The 27,587-nt window shown below is 40.0% G+C and overlaps 1 protein-coding gene and 2 long non-coding RNA genes across 3 annotated transcripts; all 3 read left to right on the top strand.

Moving 5' to 3' along the window:
• The first annotated feature begins 757 nt into the window (after nucleotides 1–757).
• LOC106911526 (perforin-1-like) lies at nucleotides 758–26,657 on the top strand. Its single transcript, XM_088006257.1, has 9 exons — nucleotides 758–1,018; nucleotides 1,160–1,239; nucleotides 16,035–16,080; nucleotides 16,359–16,501; nucleotides 16,587–16,725; nucleotides 16,850–16,930; nucleotides 17,206–17,702; nucleotides 17,787–17,880; nucleotides 26,203–26,657. Exons 1-9 carry the CDS (start codon nucleotides 758–760, stop codon nucleotides 26,410–26,412), a joined length of 1,551 nt encoding a protein of 516 aa, XP_087862383.1. The 3' UTR covers nucleotides 26,413–26,657.
• On the top strand, nucleotides 7,250–7,671 carry LOC148161208 (uncharacterized). The gene is made up of 2 exons (XR_015763043.1): nucleotides 7,250–7,388; nucleotides 7,589–7,671. It is a non-coding gene; the product is annotated as an uncharacterized LOC148161208 (long non-coding RNA).
• LOC148161207 (uncharacterized) lies at nucleotides 14,535–14,949 on the top strand. The gene is made up of 2 exons (XR_015763040.1): nucleotides 14,535–14,666; nucleotides 14,867–14,949. It is a non-coding gene; the product is annotated as an uncharacterized LOC148161207 (long non-coding RNA).
• Nucleotides 26,658–27,587: the final 930 nt, after the last annotated feature.

The following is a 27,587-nucleotide window of genomic DNA, read 5'->3' as shown; positions in this document are numbered from 1 at the left end:
AGGTAAGTAATATTCACAATATTTTTAAACAATATTTAACCATTAAGTTTGACTTGTATTCAATTCAGATTAAAGTCCTGTGTTAGCAGCAGATCCTGAATTTATTTTATGTCAGCCAGACCTTCTAAATTCAATGGGTAACTATGTGCTACACTGTTAAAATGAATGGTGGTAACAGGTATTTACCCATGTATTAAATACATTTAAATATTTTTTGAAACAATCCTGCATTTAATTCATACAAGCTTTTGATCTTTTATGTACATTTTCACATATGTATCTCTGATCAGGTATTTCTTTATTTTTGCATTTGTTAGCATAACCCTTTCTGTAACACTTTGACAGTCATGGCAACTTGACATTAATCGAGAATCATCATCTGTCATAAATATGTCATAATATTTAACTATCAAAATTTAAAATGTTATGTAACTTTGTGTATTATTACATTACAAATTTTTGATAAATAAATGGTTAATGTCAAGTTGCCATTACAAAGACATTTTAAATAATGTCAAATTTGCATGAAAAGTGTCATTATTTACTGAATGACATTTAATGACAACCGTCATAAATATTCATGAAGACTCCTTAATGTTTATGCAATGTCATGTCAGTTTTATGCACACCCCTTCAAATAAAGTCTATAACTTTATTATATGTTGTATATAAATAAGTCATAAAAATAGCAAAAATGCCATGCATTATGTAAAAAACAGTTAATTCCTTTTCTATCTTTTTGCTTCTGACTACAGCGATGCTGCCCGATTCAACTTCAGCTCTTCTTCTCCTAAGCGTCCTCCTTGTTCACTCTTCTGTTCTGTCATGTCGGACTGGGACCCAAATAGAGTGTGATGCTGCTCCATTTGTACCAGGACACAACTTGATGGGGCAAGGTTTTGATATAGTCAAACTGGAAAGGAAAAGAGCTCACGTGATTGATGTGAGAACTTACCTGAGCCCAAGACACAGCTGTATTCTCTGCTCCAACCCTCTTCAAAACGATGTCTACCAAAAAGTAATTTAAGAACCTTGTATTAACTTGTTGTTGAAAATTTGCGATATAAATTAAATTACCTTTACCGTTAAGATTTATAAATCAACAGCTGCTTGTCTGACTTGATAGATTAACAACAATGTGACTTTTCTTCCTTTTAAGCTTCCATCTTCTGTTGTGGACTTCCATGCCATCCCTCGATGCAATCCTGAAATACACAACAGTTTTCATACTTCTGCTAGGTAGAGTATTTAAACGGCATTGTCAACACTGTAAACATTGAATCACATAATTGCACTAATTATGTTCCAATCAAGAGTATATGTTTATTGGACCCTAAGGTGGTAGACCAACACATAGTGCATTTATTTCTGAAGTAGAAGCAAAGTATGAAAAATTTTATGTGCATTTATGCTGATACTCCGGTGCTTATAAATATATTCCAAGTGCAACCAGTTCACTTGAAAGGTCACCAATAGAATAATTAAACACATTTTAAAGCCTTTATTTCTGTTAATTATGATGATTTTCAATTTAAAAGTAATGCAAACCTAACATTGAAAATTGGTGTGGGACCCGAGTGGCAATATTGATATAGTTAAAACTGTTGCAGGGTTTTAAAAATGAGCCTGTTAAGATTGACAATAATTTACTAAAAAATAAGTTAAAAAAAAAAAGCAGCGCAACGTTATGTAGCAGAGTCAATAAAAAAAATGTCTATGGAAGGAAATTGGAATGGAGTCTTAGCTAAGGGACGGGGGCGTGGCCTTCTTGCCACCAGCCAACCGATCCGCTGCGGCCACCAGCAGACGAAACTTGGCAGCGATCCAGCCACTCGGTCCTCCACAGCCATAGACATTAATACATAGATGCCTCGTGGAGCAGATCAGCCCGTTGCTGCGATACGTAACAGCGTCCGCCATATTGAATGTGGAATATGTGCCAGTAAGGTAATACAAGTGAATGAACCGAACTTTAAAGTGCCGTTCTACAAAGTATTTTAAGTTAAAACCTGCCATTGACACATTTTCGCACACACATTAATATATTTGGCAATCAAAGAAATTACTAAAGAGAGCATTTCTAACTTTTGATGTGATTATTTAATTGTTTTGGGGCATTTCTGAATAAAGAGCACAATATTTTATTTGAGAGAAATGATTCTGATAATTTTTATAATGACATTGATGAACAGACACACTTCCTGTACTTATTTTTATACGTTATTGAGAAATGACTTTTGATTTATAAATCACTCATTGTCAAACATTAAACTACATATTTTTCTTACTTTTTTCCAGAGAATTTACAGTATGTCAACTCTGCTATTGACAGCAAAGAGTGAAAATAATTTTAACAGAGTAAATTATTTTTTATTTCATTACATAAGCTACATTAATACACTAATACTTCAGATTGAGATATTTAAAAATACACAAAAAGTCAAAGAATAAAACATTTATTTATTATACTGAGAACGCTGGTCACAGGCAGGGCTTCAGTCTGCTGGTCACACTGGGAGAGCTCCAATGACTTCTGAGACGTCCTGGTCCACAGGCTAAAGCCAAGGATAAAAGAGAAATTATCCAAAAGTGTAATAGAAAATACATACGATATGTTTCGTATATGTTTTGTTAAGGAAGACTATCTAAATTAGTTAATTTTGGAAAAAGTCTGGCTCTCTCTTCCTCTTGGATCCCAGGTCCTCCCAGCAGGCCGCATGTATCCACAAGGAAAACAATAATGTGTGTTGACGTCACAGAATTGCAGTTTAATCCAATATAAGACAACGCATGAACTTACACAGAAACTTCAGAACAACAAAGACATACATTCATTTACCTGATACAAATGGAAAGAATAAGGAAAGAAAGAAAAGCAAATACGTGCAAAGACGTCTTTGGAGAATTGCAAGAGCAAATCCTAATTTGTTACTCTGTGTGGAAAGTTTTATCTTATCTTTAGTTCATTCAAATAAGGCGTATCTATGCTCATCCAACCAGGAGCTATCTCTGACCCTTTATCTGAAGCCAGGAACTCCTGCTGTGTTTACGGCTTTTCACAGATGAATGTGAAAAGCTACAACTTCCACTGCATTGTTTACCACACAGACAAAAGGCAGTTCAAACGATCCTAGCAAACCATCTGCTGTAACTACAGGTAAAATAAAGGTCAAAAAGCCAGGATACGTTACTGATTTTAAAACCACAATTAGGCCATTTGAATCAAGACATGTTAAGTTTTAAAACTAGCTTATTTTAAATTTATTTTCTCAACAATTCCCTCTTTTAATCTCTTAATAGAGATTACACTCTAAAATATAAATTTAAAATATACTATGCGATAATATAAGCCTAAATTCATAAACACCATATTTTAGTCAAACAGGAAGGCAATATAATGACTCTACATTAAATAAATCCATAATTCACTATTGTTGAATAAAAAGTTAAAATTATTGATTAACAATTTACAATTAACCATAACTATAAATTGACCGGGAATTAGGGTCTATTTCTCCTTCTCCCCCTGTTGATATAATGAAATGATCATTTTAAAAACAATTTTGAATCTATGTTAAAGTTATATGACAATTTGCTGAAAAAACCAAAATATTATGAGATGTTCCACCATTTCTCCAAATCATCCATCTAGTGTTCAAAATAGACTGAGATGGTGTAAATTTCAAAGTTCTATCAGTAATATCTTATCTTTATAATATCCCCCTGTGTTTTTCTTATTTTAAAAAGAAAAACAATTTATAGGTGGAAAACCAAAATTGAAGAATTGTTCCCATTACGCTAAAATTTCGACACGTCCAATTAGTAATATTGAGCAAGGTAGCCATGTTCCACATAAACCAACAGTTAATTCAGTTAGTAAGTTAGTGTGTTAGTAAAAAAAACAAAAACTAAGTAAAAGAAACCACCAAAACAGATGAGATAGTCTCTCAATCACTAAATACATCTGCTTTAAGCCAAGGCTGAAGTTGTGCTGCCTCTGTTGTGTTGCATTAATCCTACAGCACAAGCAGATGACTCTGCTTCAAATCAGATTGCGATACCAAAATATGCAATCATTATCACCTTAAAATTGTCCGTAAAGCAGTAATAAAAGTAAATTTATGAAACAAAACATGCACTGTCTAAATAGTTTAAAATAAGAAAAAATATCACACAGCTACTCACTAAAGAGATGTCATATTTACAAAGCGCTTCCTGAAAACGCATCAAAGGCCATCTGCAGACACATCCACTCTCATTCATACTCAATCACACAGATTCACACTCTATTGTAAAAAGCGCAGGATGTAACCCCAGAGCAAGCTTTCCAAACAAATTGAGGTGTGATTGTCCCCCAACACTCTCGTGAAAGCAGAAACATGACAGTATTCTCAGTAGTTTATCCGTAATGTAACAAATGTCCCTTACAATTCCACAGAAACAGTGGGCAAACACATCAAGTAGTTCAATACTTCACACAGCAACTGGAAAGATCCCTATGGTCACTCATAATTTGTTTGTCACACTCCAACATGTGAAATAAAGAAATTTTTAACCATAAAGTTAGAACTTCCCAATTTGTACTGATTCCATTTACCAAACACATATCTCCCCAGATTTTGAAACCAAAATTCGTCCCATTCAAAGTTTAAACACAATCATTATAACACCATAGCCGAAAGAAACAAAAGTATCCAACAGTTCTAATATTGTTTTGGTTTGAGTGAACCTCTTTTAAAAACTCCATTTTATCCATCCAACCTCATTTTATGATAGCCATGAGTTATTAAATGGCTACCCTTTAACTAGACCCCCTGTAGGAATGTCCCAAAAACATGTGGTCAGGTAATATGAAAACATTGACTGCATGCGGAGATCGTCCTACAAGAAACAAAATCATTCATTAGTGTTCCAACATGTCCTACATCAACAGTTCGAAAAACACTAAAGAGGACAAACATTTCCCAAATTTTCTCGGTTCTGTTTCCTTTTTCTGATCAGACAGGGTGTTCCATCCAATGTCAGAAAACCTAGGAAGTGAAGTAATTGCAAATGATACATGGTCATGGTCAAAGACATCCCTTCACTGCTCCGGCCCAGATCCGAAGCCAGAAATGTTTGAGAGAGTGTCCCCTGTTGAAAAAATAGAAACATTTGCAAATCTGTCATTTCATACTGCACAATTCCACATAAAACACAATTTCAAAATAAATTCACATCAAAATCCAAAAATCCTGAAAGAGTGAGCTGCAAATTTCAGTGTTAACAGAACTGAAGAACTCCCAAAATGCAAATGGAATGGTCACTCAGTCTCCCCGCTGTGAAACAAAACCTGTAAAACCTGTAACCAAAATGGAGAAGAAATATCTGTCCCACAGAAGCATGGGTTAACAGAAACACAGCAACATAACATCCAGCAAAATAGACAAACACATAACACGTAACAAGACACAAATCTCTTCTGCACAATCTCAACACAACTCAGAGACAGACAGACAGCAGCGCGCGGTGAAACATAAAATGGCGGACAGACACAAAATCAGTACACATAGAAACAAATAGATCAACCCGCAGCCAAGCACGCACACAAACACACAAAGAAGCGTACAAAACACAGCCACAGACGACGTCATACTTCAGCCAAGACAGAAAAGAAAAAGAAAATGTCAGGCGCCGGCTACAAGGAATGTATGATGCATCGTAATAAATTTCCCAACTTCATTTTAACCAATATCTCTTAATCACTTATCAACTTCTTCACAAACAATCACTTTTAATCACTTATATTCAATCACTTTTAGGGCTGGGTCAAGCCCAAGGCGAAAATAAGCCTCAATTTCAGCTTAGTCCTTCAATCAATCTGTCCAGCGACAAAATTTATGTCCCAGCGGAGAGGGCGATTCAACCCGTATCAAATTAAATAATTTGTTTCAGTCCTTTATATTAATGACAACTTGATTCAGAGTCCCAGAGAAAGGCGATAAAACCTGTATCAGTCCTTTCTACTAATGGCGACCCGGTTCAGAGAGTCAGAGAAAGGCGATTCAACCTGTATCAGTCCTTTATTGTCCATGAGTGATACAACTCGGTCCAATTAACCCAAATAATTATTAGTCCACTGGAGATGAGTGGAAATCTCCTGGCCGATGCAAGCCAACACTATCCAATACACAAACTTCTAAAATTCTTTTATAGAGGCACAGGCATGAATCCTCAGGGAAAAGAATTTTTTAAAAAAAACCCAGCTTTAGGACAGAGGTAACATAAACTCCTTCTGTCTGGATCAGCTACGATCCCCTGTAATGTGTTCAAATCTTTAAACAACAGACTCTTTTAGGAGGAATTTTACATACCGCTGCAGCCTCAAGATTCTATGACGCCGCACACACCGAGAGCAATCAGCCACGGTCCAGCTATGCTGGCAGTAAATCTTCCCAGCCAGCAGGTGGTGGTGTTTTCATGTCAAGTTTGTTATTGAACAGTAGAATGAGTTCAGGAACACATGTATAATCATAGTCCTGTCTCCACCTCCATCGTTGCTTATAACCATAGACATAATATAAGAGTAGACCCCGCATTGGCCGCTCCGGCGCAGGGAATACGGCGGCCATCTTGGAGAGGTATACCCTCCTACTTTGCTCAATCAAAACAGCAGAAGATGCCTCAGCACTGAGGGATGTTGTTGTTCGGATCTATGGATTATGGATGTGAGGGCTCCACAGACAACATTTTACAAGTAAGATTGACATATTTTTGTGTATATATTGTGATTAGAATATTACTTTACTGTATTTATGTCCACCGGCGAGATACCAGCTAATATTAGCTACAGTGCTTGGTGTAATACGGGTTCAGCCCCGCTATGAAGGCTAACTGAGATTCCGTAAATCTAAAAAAAATAATTATTCTCTAACATCGACTTAGATTATCTGACACAAGAGCCTATATTAGAAATAAAACAATATAACACATATTATGAAACTTATATTACGTGTTATAACATTCACCAGCAAAGTTTACACAGGTGGTAAAGTCTATTATTTAAATTCTTTCACTCTGTCAAAAGTAAGATGCATCCTAAATCTTCCATTTTTGTTTTGAAAGTTTCATAAAGACACGATGTGAGGAAGAGGGCGATATCTATAAAGAGACACGGATTCACTGCAGCACGGATGAATCTCACATGGATTTTGGACTCATCGGCATATATATATATATATATATATATATATATATATATATATATAAATGTAACAGTGTTTAGGTTGTAGAATCCCACTTGCTTTATGTATCAGTGCAATGGGGAAATAGCGCCCCCCTCTCTGTGTGGTTGGTTATATACTGCTGGCTCCTGCACTCAGTGCCAGTCTGTGAAAGCTGCACAAGAGGTGAGTTTCATTCTTCAGCACACCGAGTAGAAAGATGTTAGCAATCGATAAAACATAATTTTTATTAACTTAGATAAATAGAGTGCAATTAATATTTACTAGATTCGTGCCTGGCACTAATTTTTGCACTTTCATTTCATTATAAAACACTTCATGTGCTAAGTTTAAAAAAAGCTAACATAACGCTCGCTCTGTTGTAGTGTGCTGATTGAAGCTGAGCCGTTGCACTGATTCCAACCCGATATGTTCTCATTCAGGAAATAAACTGCAGATCACCCAGAAACTCCTTGTCTTCTTTAAAACTACACAACGCAGAGTCGAGGGGTTACTTGGGCTGGCCTGGTACAGTGGAGTGAAGCAGAACCCGGTTACATTGGTGCCGTGACCCGAGCTTCTGCAATCCTGTATCTGAAGCGGTGCCGTCTATTTCCTGGACAACGGTTGGAGTCGCCACATGGGCCGTGGGAAACCCCGTAGAATTTCCCTCTTTTCCGCTATTTGCGGTTTTCTATTGGAACACTGAGGTGGGATTCTGTACATCTGGTTGAAAATATATAATAAAAAAAAAAAAAAAAAAAAAAAGACCGATGCAGATCTGAATCATGACAGACTTTTCTGGTTTTGGGAGAGGGAGGGGGACAGTTAGTTTTACCCCACTGCAGTCATTTGGCAGGGGTAGGGCAGGTTTGCTGGCAGCCCCAGTCTCATCCACACCTAGGCCCGTCTTTGCCGAGTTAAATGAAAAACCTGTTGATGGTGACTATGATGATTCCCATCATTCTAAATCAGACGCCAAACCTACTAAGGAGAACCTGTATGCAGAGATAGCGACGCAAATTGGGGTTTCTATTGGAGAAAGCATTGCATCTTGTATTGAGTCTCGCTTGGGCTGTGGACTGGGAAACAGTGTTCTTGGGTCTGCCAGTAATGTGCTCTCAGAACCTTCACTTTTGAATGTGATTGTGAAATCTGATGTTAAAGAACCTGTGTGTTTTAGAGGGGATGGTTGTGACACATGCAGTGTGCAGGAATGGGAGGAAATGATAATGACCTATTTGAAGAAAAGAGGAGTACAGGTAGCTGAACAAGCTGATGAAGTGCTTGTTAAACTGGCAGGGAGGGCAAGAGAGATTGTCAGGATGGGCATACGTAGTAAGCCATCCTTATGTCTTAAGGAAGGCCCAGAGCCTATTTTTGAGATCCTCAAGCAGCACTTTAGTGACACTGCCTGTTCAAGCATGCCTCTGGCTGATTTTTATGCAACATTACCTGCCTTAGGAGAGACACCTTTTGACTACTGGCTCCGGCTGAACAGAGTCATGGAACTGACAGAGGACTGTCTCAAAAGACAGAATAAGTCCTTCGCGTATCTGACAAAAGAACTGACTGCAATGTTCATTCGTCACTGCCCAGACTCAGAACTGTCTCTTATTTTCAAATGCAAGCCGTTGCAGCAGTGGACACCTGCTGATATACACGACAAGTTGCTAGAGCATAGCAAAGATCAGAAGTGTGGCCCTCAGCAGAGTGCATCCAGTGCTTTAAGTTTTCAGCGACAGGAGGTGAGTCCTCATGTGCCACAGGTGACATGCGGCAGTAAATGTACCACACCATCACCAACTTCTGCCTCAGTACCATCTACTGGACTTAATGCACCAGCGCCTGCTGATCGTCTTGATCATGTGATCGCTCTGTTGGAGAAAGTTCTGGAGGGTCAACCCCGACAAGCAAAGCCACCTGCTAAAGATGATGTCAGAGCTCATCGAAACCAAACACACAAAGTCATGCCCTGTGCAATCTGTGGTGACACTGAACACTCTACCTATTACCACTGTAGAGCCAATCAGTTGTGCTTCATCTGCCATGCTGGTGATCACACACGGGCTCGGTGCCCCAGGGCCATATCTAACAAAGTGAGAGGGCCTGAATCAGCTGCCCAGCAGCTGGGAAACTAGTTGGCCTACATGTGGAGGGGGCAAGTGTTAGGCCTGAAATTGTGCCCCAAGAGACTGATTTTGATGATTTGGAGTCTGTGTACCAAACTGTCTATGAGGAACGACAGCTTGGCCATCGACCAGTACTTCAGAACACCCAAAGACTGAAACAACATGATGAACTGTTCTATGAAAATGTGACCCTTGGTGGCAAAGTATCTATTAAAGCAATGCTCGATAGTGGCTCCATGGCCTGCACCCTCAGTACCAACCTGATGCCCCATCTCTTAGATCATGCAGTATTGCAGTCCCCCACCTTGCAACCCACTGATGTTGTACTTATTGGTTGTGGAGGTTCGAAGACAATCCCATCTGGTGTGTGTGACATTACAGTGGAAATGTATGGCTGCAAAGTTGTTGTGCCTGTGCTGGTGGTTGCAGGACAAAGGGAGGACCTTATCATAGGCAGCAACTTTATGAGACATTTGGTCAATCGCCTGAAGGCAAAAGATGGTTTGGGGGTGGGATGCAGCAGGATCTTAAATACAGAAGACATGTCTAATCACAATGTGTTGAGTTTAATGTCAGAAGTGGTGGTTCCAGAGAGTGTCAGTGATAAGATTGGAACTGTCAAGCTAAAGAGAGCCATAACCTTGGAACCATTGACAGAGCACCTGGTCTGGGGCAGGCTGCAGCTAGGAGGTAATGAGGAAGTGGGCAGTGCTGTAGTGATAGAACCCACAGCAGCAAGGTCAAGGCCAAGGTCAGTTATGGTTGGGAGAACTGTGGCACATCTTAAAAGTGATGGGTGGCTCCCTGTAAAAGTATTAAACCCCTTTGAGAAGCCAATGACTTTAAAACGAAACATGAAGCTGGCTGATGTGTTTACCTGTGCAGCAGTGGAGAGCTTCAGCCCCACTGACTCCTGTTTACAACAGAATATACAGCTCCCAGCTACTGACTCAGCACAGTGCAACGATGAGCAGAGTCTAGTTACTGATATTTCCACCTTGCCTGATCATCCATCTTCAGGGCGAGAAACGGGTGACAGTAGCTCTTTACATGCAGTGCTGCAACATCTGGGGCTGTCTGACATTGATATCAACTCATGTGAAGTGTCACAAGCTAGCAAAGAAAAACTAGTTGACCTCATAGCTCGGTTTGAGTCCATTTTCTCAAGAGACAAGCTAGATTGCGGCAAAGCTACGGGCTATCTCCATCGGATTCGAGTAGTAGATGACAAGCCATTCCGGTTGCCATGCCGACGTGTGCCACCAACTCATTATGACAAATTAAGACAAGCTCTGAATGAAATGGAGGAACGGGAAATAATCCGAAAGTCTTGCAGTGAATTTGCATCACCTTTGGTCTTAGTTTGGAAGAAGTCTGGTGATTTAAGAATATGTAATGACTTTCGCTGGCTTAACGCTAGAACTGTCAAAGATGCCCATCCTCTTCCGCATCCAGCAGATGCACTGGCTGCTTTAGGAGGAAATGGATTTTTTTCTACAATGGACCTGACTTCAGGCTACTATAATGTGGAGGTGCATGACCAGGACCGCAAGTACACGGCATTCACATCACCGTTTGGGTTATACGAATACAATCGTATGCCACAAGGACTGTGCAACAGTCCTGCGACCTTTATGAGGATGATGTTGGGCATTTTCGGAGATCAGAACTTCCTCAGTGTGCTGTGTTATCTTGACGACGTCCTGGTTTTTGCCCCCACTGAAGAAGTGGCACTGCAGCGCTTGCATATGGTGTTCCAGAGACTGCAGGCTCACAATCTTAAGTTGGCTCCAAAGAAGTGCCACTTCTTGAGGCAGTCTGTGAAATTCCTAGGGCACATTGTTAATGCTGATGGAATAAGGTCAGATCCTGACAAAATAGCATCCATTACATCCCTTACGGAAGCAGACCTCATGGAAGATGGTTCTAAGGTTCCATCCCAGCAGAGGATCCGCTCGTTCCTGGGAATGGTCATGTATTACCAACAATTTATTGAGAACTGTTCATCCATTGCAAAACCTCTGTTCCGGTTGACATCTGGAGAGAGAGGCCCACGTGGTCCCGGGAGAAGGCGCCGGCAGGCCCGTGCGAAGCTGCGTGAGGAGGATTGGACGGATGACTGCAGGACAGCATTCTTCAAGTTGAAGCAGGCTCTGTTGGATCGAGTGCTCCTGGCCCATCCAAACTTCGAGGAGCCCTTCCTTCTATCTGTTGATGCCTCCAGCAGCGGCCTTGGTGCTGTGTTGTCACAAGTTCCGGCTGGGGCTTTGACATCAAGGCCAATCGCCTTTGCCAGTAAGACACTTAGTCACGCACAGTCCAAGTATCCAGCGCATAGGCTGGAGTTCTTTGCTTTGAAGTGGGCAGTGTGCGATAAGTTTCATCATTGGCTGAGGGGTCATCAGTTTACAGTATGGACCGATAATAACCCTCTGACTTACATACTGTCTAAGCCAAGATTAGATGCATGTGAGCAGAGGTGGATTGCAAAACTGGCGCCTTTCCAGTTTGACATACAGTACATCCCTGGTCCTAAAAATGTGGTTGCTGATGCACTGAGCAGGGAACCCTTTGTGCAGCCCACTGCCTCCCATCGTTTAATAAGAGTGCCATACAATGATCTGCTGGCTGAGGCAGAGGCAGTTGCCACAGGTGGGGTGCAGGAGGCTTTCAGATGGACGGTTCACTCACCTGAGGAGCCCCCAGGCGATGTCCAGCCTATTGTTTCTCAGTGCACAGCTGTTGTACAGGCCAGAGGGCTGACATCTTCTGAGGTGGGAGCTGTCTTCCAGGTTCATACAGAACATGAGTCCAAGGTGTGGCCACATGCTCTCCTTCTGCCTCAGTTCTCTCAGACTTTGCTCACACCGAACCAAACTGATTCTGAAATCTTTTCGCACGACGAGCTAGTGAGGCAGCAGCGGTGTGATGATACACTGTGTAGGGCAATCTTCTATGTAGAAAGGGGGCGAAGACCATCAAGGAGAGAGCGTGCCAAAGAAGTGACTGATACAAATAGACTTCTGAAGGCATGGAACAAGTTGACTGTGAAAAATGGTGTGTTGTATCGAGTCTCCAAGAATCCTGTAACAAAGGCAAAAACCTACCTGTATGTTGTCCCACCTGCCCTGCGTCCTGCTGTACTGAAGGGAGTCCATGATGAAGCAGGCCACCAAGGTCAACAACGAACCCTTTATCTGGCCAGGCAAAGATTTCACTGGTCTGGGATGGCTAAACATGTGGCAGAGTATGTGAGGTGCTGCAAGCGATGCATTGTTAGCAAGTCACCTGAACCAGAGGCTAGAGCACCTTTAGAGAACATCAGGACATCAGAGCCCCTGGAACTGGTCTGCATAGACTTTTGGTCAGCTGAAGACTCTGCAAACAAATCAGTGGATGTGCTTGTGGTCACAGACCATTTTACAAAGATGGCGCATGCCTTTTTATGCCCCAACCAGTCTGCCAAGGCAGTGGCGCACCAACTGTGGCATAACTATTTCTGTGTCTACGGCTTTCCAACACGTTTACACTCTGATCAGGGAGCGAATTTTGAGAGTACACTAATCTCTGAACTATTGAGTGTTGCTGGTGTCCAGAAGTCCCACACGACTCCATATCACCCAATGGGTAATGGTTCTTGTGAAAGGATGAACCGCACCTTGGGCAATATGATTCGTGCCTTGCCTCCGAAAGCTAAGCAAAGATGGCCTGATGCACTGAAAGCCCTCACTTTTGCATACAACTGCACTGTTCACGAGACAACCGGTTTTGCTCCATTTCTGTTGATGTTTGGCAGGGTCCCAAGACTCTCAATTGATATAATATTTGGCTCTGTCATTGACCATCATGACGTCACAGATTATGACCGATATGTCCAGACACTAAGGAAAGACCTCAAGGAGGCGATGGACATTGCACAAAGAACGGCAAGCAAACAATTGCAGCGCCACACAGATCTCTACAACCGGAAGGTCCGGGGATCCCCAGTGGAGATTGGAGACCGTGTTCTTTTAGCCAATAAAAAGGGACACGGCAAGAGAAAACTTGCAGATCGCTGGGAGAATGTTGTCTATACAGTTTTGGACAAGAATGACACAAGTCACACCTTTAAGCTGCAGAATACTTCCACAGGCCAGGTGAAGATTGTACATCGCAACCTGTTAATGCCAGTGAACTTTCTCCCTCTCGAGGATGCTTTGCTGCAGGAAGAAGTGGATTTGTCTTCTGAATCTGGCTCGCTGATGGCGGATGGCGATGGAGAGACTGTGGGCGGAATGTCTGTGGCATCTGCTGAGTACAGGACAAGAGCTTGGGTTTCTGACTTGCCATCTGAAGTGCCCAATGAGTTCCTGATGACTGAGGATATTGAACCAGAAGGCGCTGTTGTGGACCATCGACTGGCCTCTGGCTGCGCTCCCACTATTGACTCTGATGTACAAGAGAATTCGACCAGTGATGTGCAACACTCCGACCTGGTCATGTCCATGGATCCAGCTACATGCTCTTCTGCTTTGGGGGCGGCAACCACTACTGGGCATGACCCAAACTGTTTACCTTTGATTAAGGTTCATGTCTCACCTGAAAATGTTGTGCCCTCTGGGGATCGCACTGTTGTTGACAGGACGGTGAGGAACCACAATAGATCAAGGGTGGGAAGGTTACTTAAGCCTGTTTCTAGATTGATAGAGATGATGCACCAGAAAATAGAAAAGGTTTGATTCTAGTGAAGACAGGGTTTGTTTTATTGTATTTGTAATAGAAAACTGTGTCTCGGAACAAACAAGGTGCTCTTGTTTTCATTTGTCTGTATCAGGATGGCGTATGGTTATAACAGGTTGAAATATGTAATGGGCATATTTTGATTTTTTTTTTTTTTTTTTTTTTAATGATTCCCACATGTGTGATGAAGGGGTCTGGCCAACTTCTTCTTATACTGATTCTTTTGAGAATAGTCATCTGACTGGATTTTCTTTGTAACTGTACCGCCTGGAATTTGCTGAGCAGATTCATCACATCTCAATGGCTCTGTATATGCTGTTGGACATTTTCTAGAATGTTCAGTGTGTTTTGGTTCTCTTTTTCTCTTCTGGTTGCTGTGGTGTATCTGACTTTATTTTTGGGGGTGGGGGGGTGTTGCTTTTGTTTGTGATATTTGTTTATTTTGGGGTGCAAGTGGAATTCAGCAGGGGGGAATGTAACAGTGTTTAGGTTGTAGAATCCCACTTGCTTTATGTATCAGTGCAATGGGGAAATAGCGCCCCCCTCTCTGTGTGGTTGGTTATATACTGCTGGCTCCTGCACTCAGTGCCAGTCTGTGAAAGCTGCACAAGAGGTGAGTTTCATTCTTCAGCACACCGAGTAGAAAGATGTTAGCAATCGATAAAACATAATTTTTATTAACTTAGATAAATAGAGTGCAATTAATATTTACTAGATTCGTGCCTGGCACTAATTTTTGCACTTTCATTTCATTATAAAACACTTCATGTGCTAAGTTTAAAAAAAGCTAACATAACGCTCGCTCTGTTGTAGTGTGCTGATTGAAGCTGAGCCGTTGCACTGATTCCAACCCGATATGTTCTCATTCAGGAAATAAACTGCAGATCACCCAGAAACTCCTTGTCTTCTTTAAAACTACACAACGCAGAGTCGAGGGGTTACTTGGGCTGGCCTGGTACAGTGGAGTGAAGCAGAACCCGGTTACATATATATATATGGGACCCATATATCAGCCCTCCTTTCCCCCACATGGGGCCCACCTAGGCATGCTGGCTGGGTATTAATCTTTATTTATTAGTGTTTGTATAGTTATATAAATATGTATTGATATTGCTAAATAATTTATTAAATTAATTATGAACGGCTGTGTGCTTTGTAATATGCTCTTCATACATCAATATCAGAATATTCCATTCCTATTCTATTGTTATAGCCACTAAGCATATTTAAATATGATGAACTATGTATTAAAAACATACTTAAAAAATACAATTGTTTATAAATGTTGCTTTGATAGATGTTTGAATATGGTTTCCAGTAACAAAAAAGTGTGTTATGAGATCAATTAAATGCGCTGTTACGTCATTGTGCCTGCTAAACACACAACGCTCCAAGATGGCCGCCCTAAATCTCGTCAGCGACAATAGGCGAGAGCGGTCCATGAGGCGTCTATTCTTATATTATGTCTATGTGTATAATGGCTGGCACAGGCAGTTCATCAGTCCTCAGTTAAGCATTCTTCATCCTGTTTTGTTGTTTACATAAAGAACTGCTTGTAATATTTCGTGTTATTTTATTATGTTTGAGGCAACATTGGGCTCTATCTGTGGGCATTTATGTTGAAAAAGACTGATGTTTGTAAGGCTGATTGTGATATTTTATTTACACAGTATTAAGTATTTGTGCCCTTAGTATTTGTATGATTCCACTACGCTTGTATTATGAGTCATGCTTTTCATCTTTATTTGTCATTTCACTCTTTTGGCAGTGAAAGCAACGTCAATTAAAGTGACATACGCTTATCTATCTGCACAACAGTCACATGGAAACACAGTGAGGGCAGAACAACAGAATACATGTCTAATAATTCCTACGTATTAAAATAACAATAGCTGAATCAACAATTTCTCTAAGCTAGAAAACATAAAAATGAACTGCATAGATTTTAATAATAATTACTTCCTTTAAATTGTCCCAACAGCTCTCTGGTTCAGGCTTACACATCCCAAGACACCAATGATTGGACGGTAAGAAACATCTCAAAGCTGAACATTTCAGAATATTTTCAATGCAGCCCTGAGTTTTGACAACTCTTTGATATAAACCCTTTCTGATAGAGACTATGCTGGTTGATTTTCCTTATTTCACCATTTCATTTCAGTTCATATGTGCTCTTCCAAGAATTTTATTATCTTTTTAGTTTGCATCCAGTTAGAACTGAAGTAAGTGATTAGAATTGTGATAGAAAAATATGACTTTTTGTTTAACACCTTATAAACTACATGTGCTGTCTGTATTTCATTAGGGTGGCTTGGAAATTGAAAAGTTTTTGCTTGACAACTTCGATGTGGGAGGAACCGGCTCCAATACCTACAAGTTTGTTTCACAAAAGATCGAAAAGGATCGCTACACTTTCAGCATACACAGTGTCACCTGCAGTCATTATGGGTAGGATGGAAAATAGATTTTTTTCATTGAGTTCTGACAGGCCATGGTTATAGAAATAATTGTCTCATTTTGTCTTGATTTCTAGAATTGTATTATCATCCAAACCTCCCTTAAGCTTAGAGTTCAAACAGCAGGTAGACCTCCTGCCAAGTCAATACAACTACTCCACTAAAAACGAGTTTAGAAAGCTCATACAGACCTATGGCACACACTACTTCAGACTGGTGAGAACTTTCACACTCACACACACACACACACACACACACACGCACACACACACACACTGTGAATTAGTTACAGACATTTTTCTGCAGGGAAGCATTTTAAAAAACTTTAAACCTGTTTTAGGTTAATCTTGGAGGGCGACTGAGACGAGTGACATCTTCACAAAGCTGTTTGTCCTCCATGAATGGGTTAACCTCAAGTCAGGTAACAAAACAACAGATTTTTACACAACCATATGTGATACTTCCATGATTCTAATTTATCATTACCAAATACATGAAGCAGCACAAATATGAAGTTCATCACTTTCAACAACCTACTTTAAGAAATTTTAAGTGTTATGTTTTTGTTTTGTCCATTTTAATTTCCAGAGGATTTTTACATGAACATATTCTTCTCCGCTTGTATCTGACTATTTATGTAAATGTTTGGTGTAAAGCAGCTTTTTTGAAACATCTCTGTGCTGTTCTTTCACCCAGGTCCACAACTGTTTATCTTTGGGTTTTGCTGTTGGCTTGGGGAAGATGAAACTCTCTAGTGTCCAGAAGCCTTGCATTCGTGTCCTACTAAACAAGGACTTTGCCACTGGCTACAGCTCTGGTCTCCACCAACACTTCACAGAGGTGTCAGGAGGAAATGGTTGGTTGGGGGAGTTTTCAATTTTCAAAAATGATTCCATAGGTTACATGAACTGGCTAAAGAGCCTGAAAGAACATCCAGATGTTGTTTCGTACTCCCTTCGGCCTCTCTATCAGCTCATACCAAGCAAGGAACAAAAGGCAGAGATCAAAGCTGCTATTGAACATTATTTGGAGGACAATGCTTTGTGGACTTTACCCGAAGAGCCACACTGTGAGGGCAAAACTCCTGATTTGTCCTCTAACTGCTGCCCTCTGCGCGCCTCAAGGGGAACTCTATCAGTGACCATTGTTCAAGGCTGGAATCTATACGGAGATGAATTTTCAGTAACTGACGGGTGGGTTGATGCAAAGGTAAAAAACAAAGACCTTATGGAACCTGATGAGCACACCTTTTATATGGCTCCTCTTTTTGTTCACAGCTATGCCAAGATGTACTATGGTTCCATACAACGCAGGACCAAAATGATCGAATCCAATAGACCGAGGTGGGACGCTGAGTTTAATTTGGGCAAGGTCAGTAAACATTATTACAGATTAGCTGAAAAAGCTCAACAACAGACAAACTGATCCATTAACTCTGCTGATGCAGAAGAATTTATAGCATTAATACCAGCATCTATTTTTGCAAAAAATCAACATTCAATTACCGGCAGTGAGGAGAATTGGGTTTTTATGCATCAGTCTAGAACAGTGGTTCTTATCCTTTTTTGAGGTATCAAACCCACCAGTTTCATATGTGCATTCATTGAACCCTTCTGTAGTGATAAGTAAAATATGATTCCCCACCCCCAAATTCAAGACATAGAGTCTAGTTGGGTCACCCCTTGACTAAGACTAAGACTTCTTAATATGTAGAGTCTCTGAGAACAGTTCTTCAAAATATAGGCAGTGTTTTCAGCAATGTTGAGCTGACTGTCCAGGAACGACCCAGGGTGTGTAAAATTTGCCACAGTTTCAACAGGTTGGCCATCGAGAGAAACTGGAACCACTTTAAGGTCTTGTTTAGATCATTTAATTAGCTCTACATTCTTGAGAGAATGAAAAATTAATAATAAATAATAAAGAGTTTGCGGTATTCTGATTTAGTAATGTAATTATTAGAGGTGTGCCAATCGATCGGTCACCGATCATAATCGGGCCGATTTTCGTGAAAAAGTGCATGATCGGTGATCGGCGATCATTGTCTCTTTTACCGATACCGATCACCTGCTTCTCATTTCGCAGCCTGCCTGTGCAGCTGGTCTCCTCTTTCCTTCACTCTGCGCAAACGCGCAACAACAAATCCTAAGCGATGTGGAACTATAACGCCCGGGGAATGGGGAAGTTTGCGTGTTGCGGCGGAAAATTGAAGCGCGTCAAAATGCATTAACACAACGAATCTAATATGGCATAAAAACAGTGCCATACTTGACGGAGTTTGGCTACATCGAGGCTCACTGCAGTAAAAAAGACATACGGAGGATCAGACAGCAGGTAAAGCAGCGCACAGCTACAAACAATCACCCGAATTAGCATGACGGTCAGAAAGCTAAACAAATAACCCGCAAAATTATTTAAGTCTTCGAGCTGCGATGTAAGACGCTGGTTCTGCTCTCCTGTTGAACCGCTGCTACGCTACAGGTAGTAATATTTCACAGACGGAGCTTCGCTTCTGCTCCACCTGGTAGTGACTCTCACACCGAACCTGCTTAAAGCTGCAGCATCTAACCTAAAAAATAAATTTTACCTACATATTAAAACTGTCGCTGTCCTAACATGAGACAGATAATCTCTAAAAAAAATAATCGATCTCCTCCCTGATCTGCATAATTACTCCACTCAGTCAGAAACAGCCAATCAGAGCTAGCAGTAACCAGCTAGCCGCCATGCTAACAGGAAGTTTTCATTCAGTAACTCTGGATTGTTTATTGTAATGGATCCTGTTTTTGCCTTTGAATGTTAAGTTTTATACTTGAACTTTTTGGCAATGTTGAGAGGTTTTATTTTGGCTCTTTGTATTATTTAGCCTCTTCAGAGCCTTCATATGTTTTCAGTCTGTTAAAGATAGTATTATCAATAGCAGTACAATTTGCACAATGCCTGTTTTGTTTAGTTTTCTTCTTGGAAAAAGTTATTAAAAACAAGTTTTTGTCTAAATTAAGGTGAATTCATGGTTCCTTTTTCCACGTAATGTAACCGGTAGTGTTTATGATAAAAAATAAATAAATAATAATTATGTGATCGGTATCGGTGATCGGTATCGGTGTATCGGCCCTCATGGGTGATCGGTATCGGTATCGGCAGGAAAAAACCTGATTGGCACATCTCTAGTAATTATATTTGTGTTACCACCCCTACTAGAGGCAGTAGCAACCCCGAAAAGATGCGACTAAGAAGCATATTTAGAAGTACACCGAAAGCTACAGAATTTGGTAAAAACGATGAGCTTTGCTGAAGTAAATAAATACACAAGTTCAAATCCATGCTGAGAGTGAAACTCCTTCAATCAGTGCTGCTCCGCAGCTCTGATTGGTTAAGCAATGTAACGTGATCCTCTGCAGCAAGTGAAGGCAAAGCAGGGCGTCATCACAACTTTACACAGTGTGTATTTACCTCTGCGGCAAAGACTCCGCCGAACCCCTGGAGTTTGATCGAACCCAGGTTAAGAACCTCTGGTCTAGAAAGAAAGCTGATCTTTTCTTTGGTGCCACCAAAATTATTTGTTGGCAAACATTTCATACTGGATCAAATATCATCTAATGTAAAAAATGCGTTGTAGTTTCTATTGCATATAGATGTTAAATTTTTGATCATGAACTGTATTTTCCGGAATATAAATAAATCAAATCAAATAAGACAAATCAAAGTATACAATGATATGTAATGCAGACAAACAGCATATTGTGTAGGCAAACTTGGGGAATGGACAATCAACTCCATTTCTAGATCCAAGCCAGGCTGTAGATTCTTTATGTTTTGGGATACTTAGACTTATTTTATTGTCATTGCACAAAGAAACATAAGTAAAATTGGCAATGAAATGTCCTCGCTCATCCAACAGAGCACACACAAAACACACGTGTGCCTATAGTTAAATAATATCTAAATAATAATTACTATTTTCAAACAGTCACAGACAGTCTTCATAATGGGATTGTTGAGCAATCTGATGGCCAGTGGGAGACAACTATTTCTGAGTCTGGCTGTTCTGCAGCAGATGCTATGGACTCTCCTCCCAGATGGCAAGCGGATGAACAGACTTTGGAGAGGATGGGTGGAATCAGAGAATCTGGCTTGCTCTGGCTCAGCAGCATCTGTGTGCAATGCTCTGGTTAGGGGGAGTGGAGCCCCAATGATCCTCTTGGCTGTCTTCACCACTCTTCGCAGAGACTTCCAGTCTGACACCTAGCAGTTTCCAGACCAGATGGAGATACTGCTGGTCAGCAGGTTCTCAATGGTTCTTCTGTAAAAGGTGGAGAGGATGGAAGGGGGGGCGAAGCTCTTACCATTTGTCTCAGAAAGTGCAGGCACTGGTGTGTTTTTTTCACCAGTGAAGTGATGCGAGTTGTCCAGCTGAAGTTGTTTATAATGTGCAGCCCCAGGAACTTAGTGCTGCTGACGATCTCCATTGATTTGTTGTTGATGAGGAGTAGTGCGTGATAGGGTTGAGACCTCCTGAAGTCGACAATGATCTCTTTTGTTTTGTCAACGTTCAGGAGCAGGTTGTTTATTCTGCACCAGTCCACAAGATGTTGTACCTCTTTTCTGTAGTTCACGTCATTGTCGTCCTGAATGAGTTCCATAATTTTTGTGTTGTCTGCATATTTCATGATGAGGTTGGTGTCAAACCTGGGACGACAGTCGTGGGTCATCAGGGTAAACAGCAGGGGGCTCAAGACACAGCCCTGGGGGGAACCAGTGTTTAAAGAAATGATATTGATGGTTTTATTACCCACACGGACAGACTGAGTTCTGTCTGTGTGGAAGTCTAGCAGCAGGGCCGTGCAGAGACCACTAAAGGAGCAGGTGCTCAAAAGAAAAGTGCACATTTAACCGCATTCTAGGACACAATATTAACAAAGCCACACAGCTTTTGGAGTTTAATACACAATGATAAATTACAAAATTGTGAGAGATACAATCAAAGCTAAGGAAAATCTCTATATAGAGCATACAACTATGCGTATTTAAGATATTTTATTAGTAATTTCTTTCTTCAGGTCTATTTTGTTAGAGGAAAGTATTGCCATATTCAAACCCGCAATTTAGCAAGATATGTAAATCAGAGCTAGACCACCAGACATATTTTGTCTTTACAGAATTAGACTATTAAAAATATAAACAAGGGCACAATGCAACATTTTAGTGACTGTAATCTATGAAAAAGAGCTGCCTGTTTGCTACACTTGCAGTGGAGATGAAGATGGTCCATTCAGGAAAGCAGAGCTGCATCAAACTTTAATGTGAAACTGCAGAAAAATGAAAAAAAAAAAAAAGCAAAAATTTAATTGTTAATGCATGTCACCATGAGAAAAGCCTAGTGAGTTTTGCTTAAAAAAAACTTTTTTTAAATTAAAATCACAGATTTCTTTCATGAAGTGAAATTTTTTTTTTGCAAAACAAAATTATTTGCGCATGCCAAAAATCTTTGCTTGCTATTCTAAGGTTTTGTTTGACTCAAAGTTTTGCTTGTGATTCTCACATAACGTCGGGGGCCTAAAGTCGCAACAAAAGATTGCTGATGTGTGCAAATACAAGTTTATGTTTGGCAAACAACTTTTTAAGTTCACGAGACAAAAATGAGTTATTTAATTTAAAAAGGTTTTTTAAACAAAACTTTTTGTTTAAAAAAAAAAGAAATCATTACAATTCCAAAAGTTTTGATTACAATTGTATTTTACTTAACTGAGGTTAGATTTTTTTTTTTCATTGAATAATTGGGAAAAAAAATGTAACTCCATACCCTGCGAACCAGACCCTAAACTTAATTAAAGTCTGGATTGAGGTTTTTCTCCTTCATTAATGACATGCTTTTATTGGACAGGAGTATCTTGATTGATTCCATTCCAGTCATCTGGACTTCAAATTTATGAAGTCCAGATGACTGAATTTGTTCAATATTAACATAGTCTGATGGTCATAGACTGTTCTTACACTGTCTCTTTGAGCTATTGTAGAAGAAAACATTGAATTAAGCAATAAATTTATTATATTACCGGGAGCTGAAGCAGCTGCAGCCATATAGGGTGCCGCTGGGTCAACACCTGCATGAAAAAGAATTTAGTTTTATTTGTTTACACCATGCATATTTCACGGTGTTTATGGTCAAGTACAAGTAAAAGTAAAAACAGAATAAATCTGAAAATATTTGAACAGAAACCACTTTACATATATATTGTGTCTGAGACCGGGGTCCAGACATTATCTTTACACCCGTCTTCCTCCAGAATGTGTCTGGCCCACCAACACTGCAAAACAGGACAATACCTGTCCGGATCACTACAAGAAAAGTTACAAAAAACAGAAATACAAAAAACAGCGGTCTTAATTCAAACCTCAGACTAATCCCCTGCCTAAAGGAACCTCAGACTGAAGAACTTTCAGCCTCCAAGTCACTTAAACTGGCTTTTAAACACCAGCTCTCTCTCTGCTAAAGCTCTATTAATTAATTATTTCATCACTGAGTATAATATTGATGTTTTATTTCTGACAGAAACATGGTTGAATGGCAATAATGAACCAATCATAATAATTGAATCAGCGCCGCTTACGTACAATTTTTTAAGCGAGAATAGAAAACATAAAAAAGGAGGAGGCATGGCTTCAATATTTAAGAATACTATAAACTGTAGTAAAATCTCTGGGTAATTTCACATCTTTTGAGTATCTTGTAATTGAGGTAAAAGGCCACAAACGAACTTTGACACTAATTTTATACAAAACTCCAACATACGTGGAAAATTTCTTTACGGACGAGAATGAGCTTCTATCTCCCATATGCAATGATTATGATTGTTTAATAATTATCTGTGATTTCAACATTCATGTTGACAACCCCCAAGACCGAGGGGCAAAAAAGCTCTGTAATATATTAGAGAGTTTTTGTTTAACACAACATGTCAAATAAGCAACACACACTCATGGACACACACTGGACCTGGTTATCAGTAAGGGTGTGAATATTTCCAATGTCTCTGTAACTGATGTCGCTCTGTCAGATCATTTTGCTGTTATATTTGAAAGTTCTTTATCCGTTAACCCACTTATACAAAAAGCTACTATCACAAAACGTACTTTCACAGAAAACACAGCAGAAACATTTAATCAAATCTATTCTTCTTCCTCACCATTAAGCTGTAATGACGTAGATAAGTTGGTAGATGATTTTCAGTGCAAACTTTCAGATATCATTGATTGCATTGCCCCCATTAAAGTGAAGGTTGTGTCTGGTAGGAAGAAATCTCCATGGAGAAATGGACAAACTGTTCGATCTGCAAGACAACTCTGCCGTAGGGCCGAACGGAAATGGCGTAAAACTCAACTTCTCATTTACTATGCTATTTATCAAGAAAGACTACGTAACTATCACTCAACACTAAAACATGCAAGGGAGGCTTTATTTGCAACAGTTGACAGGCTCAGAAACCGTCCTGTGACCACCTAAACTTCAATCTAATGCCTCCTGCAACAAGTTTTCCAGTTTCTTCTCAGAGAAAATTCAAAAGATCAGAGGATTAATCTGCACATCCACTCCAAAGACAGTACCAATGCTGTGCCTAAACACAACAAATACAGAAAAAAATGACCCAATTTCAACTACTTTATTATAAAACCCTAGAAGAAATTATAAGTCAATTAAGCTCCAGTTCCTGCTGTCTGGATGTCCTACCCACACATTTCTTTAAGAAAGTTGTGCCTGTCGTTGCTAATGATCTGACCCAAATAGTAAACTCATCACTCTCTTCAGGTGTTTTCCCCCAGGCTTTGAAAATAGCAGTTATCAAACCACTGATAAAAAAGAACAATCTAGACAAATCACTACTGCAGAACTACCGGCCGATCTCCAAACTCCCATTCATCAGCAAAGTTATTGAAAAAGCAGTTTTTAAACAATTAAATAACTTCCTAACAATAACCAACCACTTTGACTCCTTCCAGTCTCGTTTTCGTGCTCACCACAGCACGGAGACGGCCCTTGTAAAAGTGTTCAATGATATCCATATAAATACAGACTGTGGGAGAACCACAGTGCTGGTTCTGTTGGTCCTCAGTGCAGCTTTTGACACTGTTGACCATGACATTTTACTGAATCGACTGGAGAGTTGGGTCGGACTCTCCGGTCCAGTGCTCAACTGGTTTGAATCTTACATAAAGAACAGGGATTTCTTTGTTTCAATCGGAAACTTCTCAGGAACAGGAAATAAGATTAGCTACCATAACTATGTGGATGATACACAGCTCTACATCACGATGTCACCAGGTGACTCTGAACCCATCCTATTACTGAACAGATGCTTAGAACAGATAAATGTGTGGATGTGCCAAAACTTTCTCCAGCTGAACAGAAACAAAACTGAAGTTATTATCTTTGGACCTAAAGAGGAGTGAACTAGAATCAATGCACAGCTTCTGTTATTACAACTGAAAACCATCGATCAGGCCCGAAACCTGGGAGAAGTGATGGACTCTGACCTGAACCTTCAGAGCCACATTAAGACAGTCACAAAGTCGGCCTTCTATCACCTGAAGAACATCTCCAGGATTAGAGGACTTATGTCTCAGCGCGATCTAGAGAAACTCATCCATGTGTTTATCTTTAGCCGCATTGATTACTGCAACAGCATCTTCACAGATCTGACTAATAAATCAATCAAACAGCTGCAGCTGATCCAGAACGCTGCTGCTCGCGTTCTCACTAAAACCAGGAAGATAGAGCACATAACACCAGTTTTAAAGTCCCTACACTGGCTCCCTGTAGCTCAAAGAATAGACTTTAAAATACTGTTGTTAGTTTATAAATCACTGAACGGATTAGCACCACAATACATTAAAGATCTGTTATTGCTGTACCAACCGTCTAGACCCCTCAGATCTTCTGGTTCTGGTATGCTCTGCATCTCCAGAACCAGAACCAAATGATAAGTCGCATTCAGCTTCTATGCACCACAAACTTGGAACAAACTTTCAGAAAACTGTAAAACAGCTGAAACACTGGGTGCCTTTAACCCTTGTGTCCAGAAATGGGGTCCAACCGACCCCACACATGTAAAACGTGTATCATTGTACACAGACCTCTACGTTTGCCTCAGTCCTCGCTCGCACAAGGGCTAAATCTCAACTTAAAACCCACCTGTTTAGAGTTGCTTATGGCTAAATTAGGGTTAGAGTGCGGGTTTTCATTTCTTTAATGTTTTTATCTTTATTTTTTTTATCTATTATTTATTTATTTATTTTTTTTTACTGTTAACATTAGTTTTTTTCCCCCCTCCGTGAGAGATGCGGGTGCCATCCCCCTCTCTTGGAAGTGTAAAGTGGTGCGAGTGTCGTCTCCCCCTGGAAGGGTGCGGGTCTCGTCCCCCCCTCATATGCTAAGGACAGGGGTGTGGGTGTGGTTCCCCCCGGAGAGGTGTGGGTACCATCCCCCTCTCTTAGAAGTGTAAAGAGGTGCGGGTGTCGTCCCCTCTAGCTGATGTATTTCATATCTTGTGCTGTTGTGTTTTGGCTAACATTACACTGCATTTATCAACTTTTGAGATGTGGGGAAAACAGTTTTATTTTCTGTATCACTTAAATAATTTGACTTTGAACGGAAAAATATGCATCTGAATGATCCTCCATTCAAATTTTCTCATGAAGGTTGACACAAACCTGGTTCTGAAGATTGAGGTTTGGGATGAAGACCCGAAATATGACGACCTTCTCGTGCAGTGCGTGAGGTACCTGAGCCCTGGCACTCACACTATCAGGTGCCAAGGAAAGTATGGAAACGTTATGGCTAAATACACACTGAAATGTGACCCGTATCTGACTGGAGAAAAGTGCAGCCATTATAAACCATCTCCTTAGTTACATGAGATTGGTGTAGCATTTCATTTCATCACATAACTCACTAAATCTGGTAGAAACTCACAATTTAAACATAATTGCTCAACTTCATTAAAGACCTAGCCAAATATGTATTTCTCATACAATGAAAAAAAAAGTAAAGATTATGTGTAACATTTAATCACCAGAAATAACTATGCTTTAGTATATGCAACCAGAAATTGTGTTCCCTTTAATGACAATAAACTTTTTGAAATTGCTACAAATTGTTGACTTCATATATTTTTGACAAATCTTGTATTAGTTGTATGAATTATGTCTTATATGTGTCTCTCTCTCTTTGACCAAAAGAGAGAGAGACGTAGTTACGTTACAGGACGTGTCACAAAATTATTTGGTCAAGACCTTCTGTATGCTGCAAAGCGAAGAACCAGGGGACAAATTTTTCAACCTGATCATTGTTTCCTTACAGTTTTATGGTTAAAATCAAGAGGCACTGATGAAATTTATTAATTGGAATGATCTTTCATCATGTTATGTTTGAAAACAGTGAAGAGATCTCATGAGCCAGAATGTTCAAAGTTTTCTTTTAAATTCTTTTTTCCTACATAAAAGGTCCAGGCACCACAGTTTCACAGTTTTCTTTTAGAAGACCTTGACTTTAATCCTTTTGCAAAACAGAAAGAGAAAAAAAAAATCTTTCCCTTCTGGCCTAACACTGGACACATCATTAGGATTGCTTGTTTGAAGTTGCTTTCAAATCTGTTATATTGGAATGCATTTTTTACAAAATAAATTAGTAGTATAATTGTAACTCCATCTCTCTCAAAGTCCTTAGAATAGGCAGCAAAAACTACAGCAGCTTCCAGTCCTCTCAGTCCTACATTTGAGGAAACAGATCTTTATTCTTAAAAACATCCAGCTTCCCTCGCTGTTTGCTCCTATGTCACTTGTGTCCTATATTATCTGTAAAATAACTGTGTCCCTAAAATGTTCAAAACTGATCTAAAGTCAAACAGTCTGCTGCAAGTAATTCACAAAGCAGACAACGTTCGCACAAACCAGCTCTTCAAGTTCAACTTCTGTAGCATAAAACCAAACTTTGGGATTCTGCAGAAGCCAAAATAATTAAATAGTGAAGGAGTCCACTGTAACAACCTCGTTCTGAATGTGTGAAGCCAAAGCAGTTATCAGAG

Source organism: Poecilia mexicana, unplaced genomic scaffold, assembly GCF_051168715.1.
Source record: "Poecilia mexicana isolate PSO_F unplaced genomic scaffold, ASM5116871v1 scaffold_1, whole genome shotgun sequence".
NCBI classification, from domain to species: Eukaryota; Metazoa; Chordata; class Actinopteri; order Cyprinodontiformes; family Poeciliidae; genus Poecilia; species Poecilia mexicana.
This window is presented reverse-complemented; position numbering and strand designations above follow the sequence as displayed.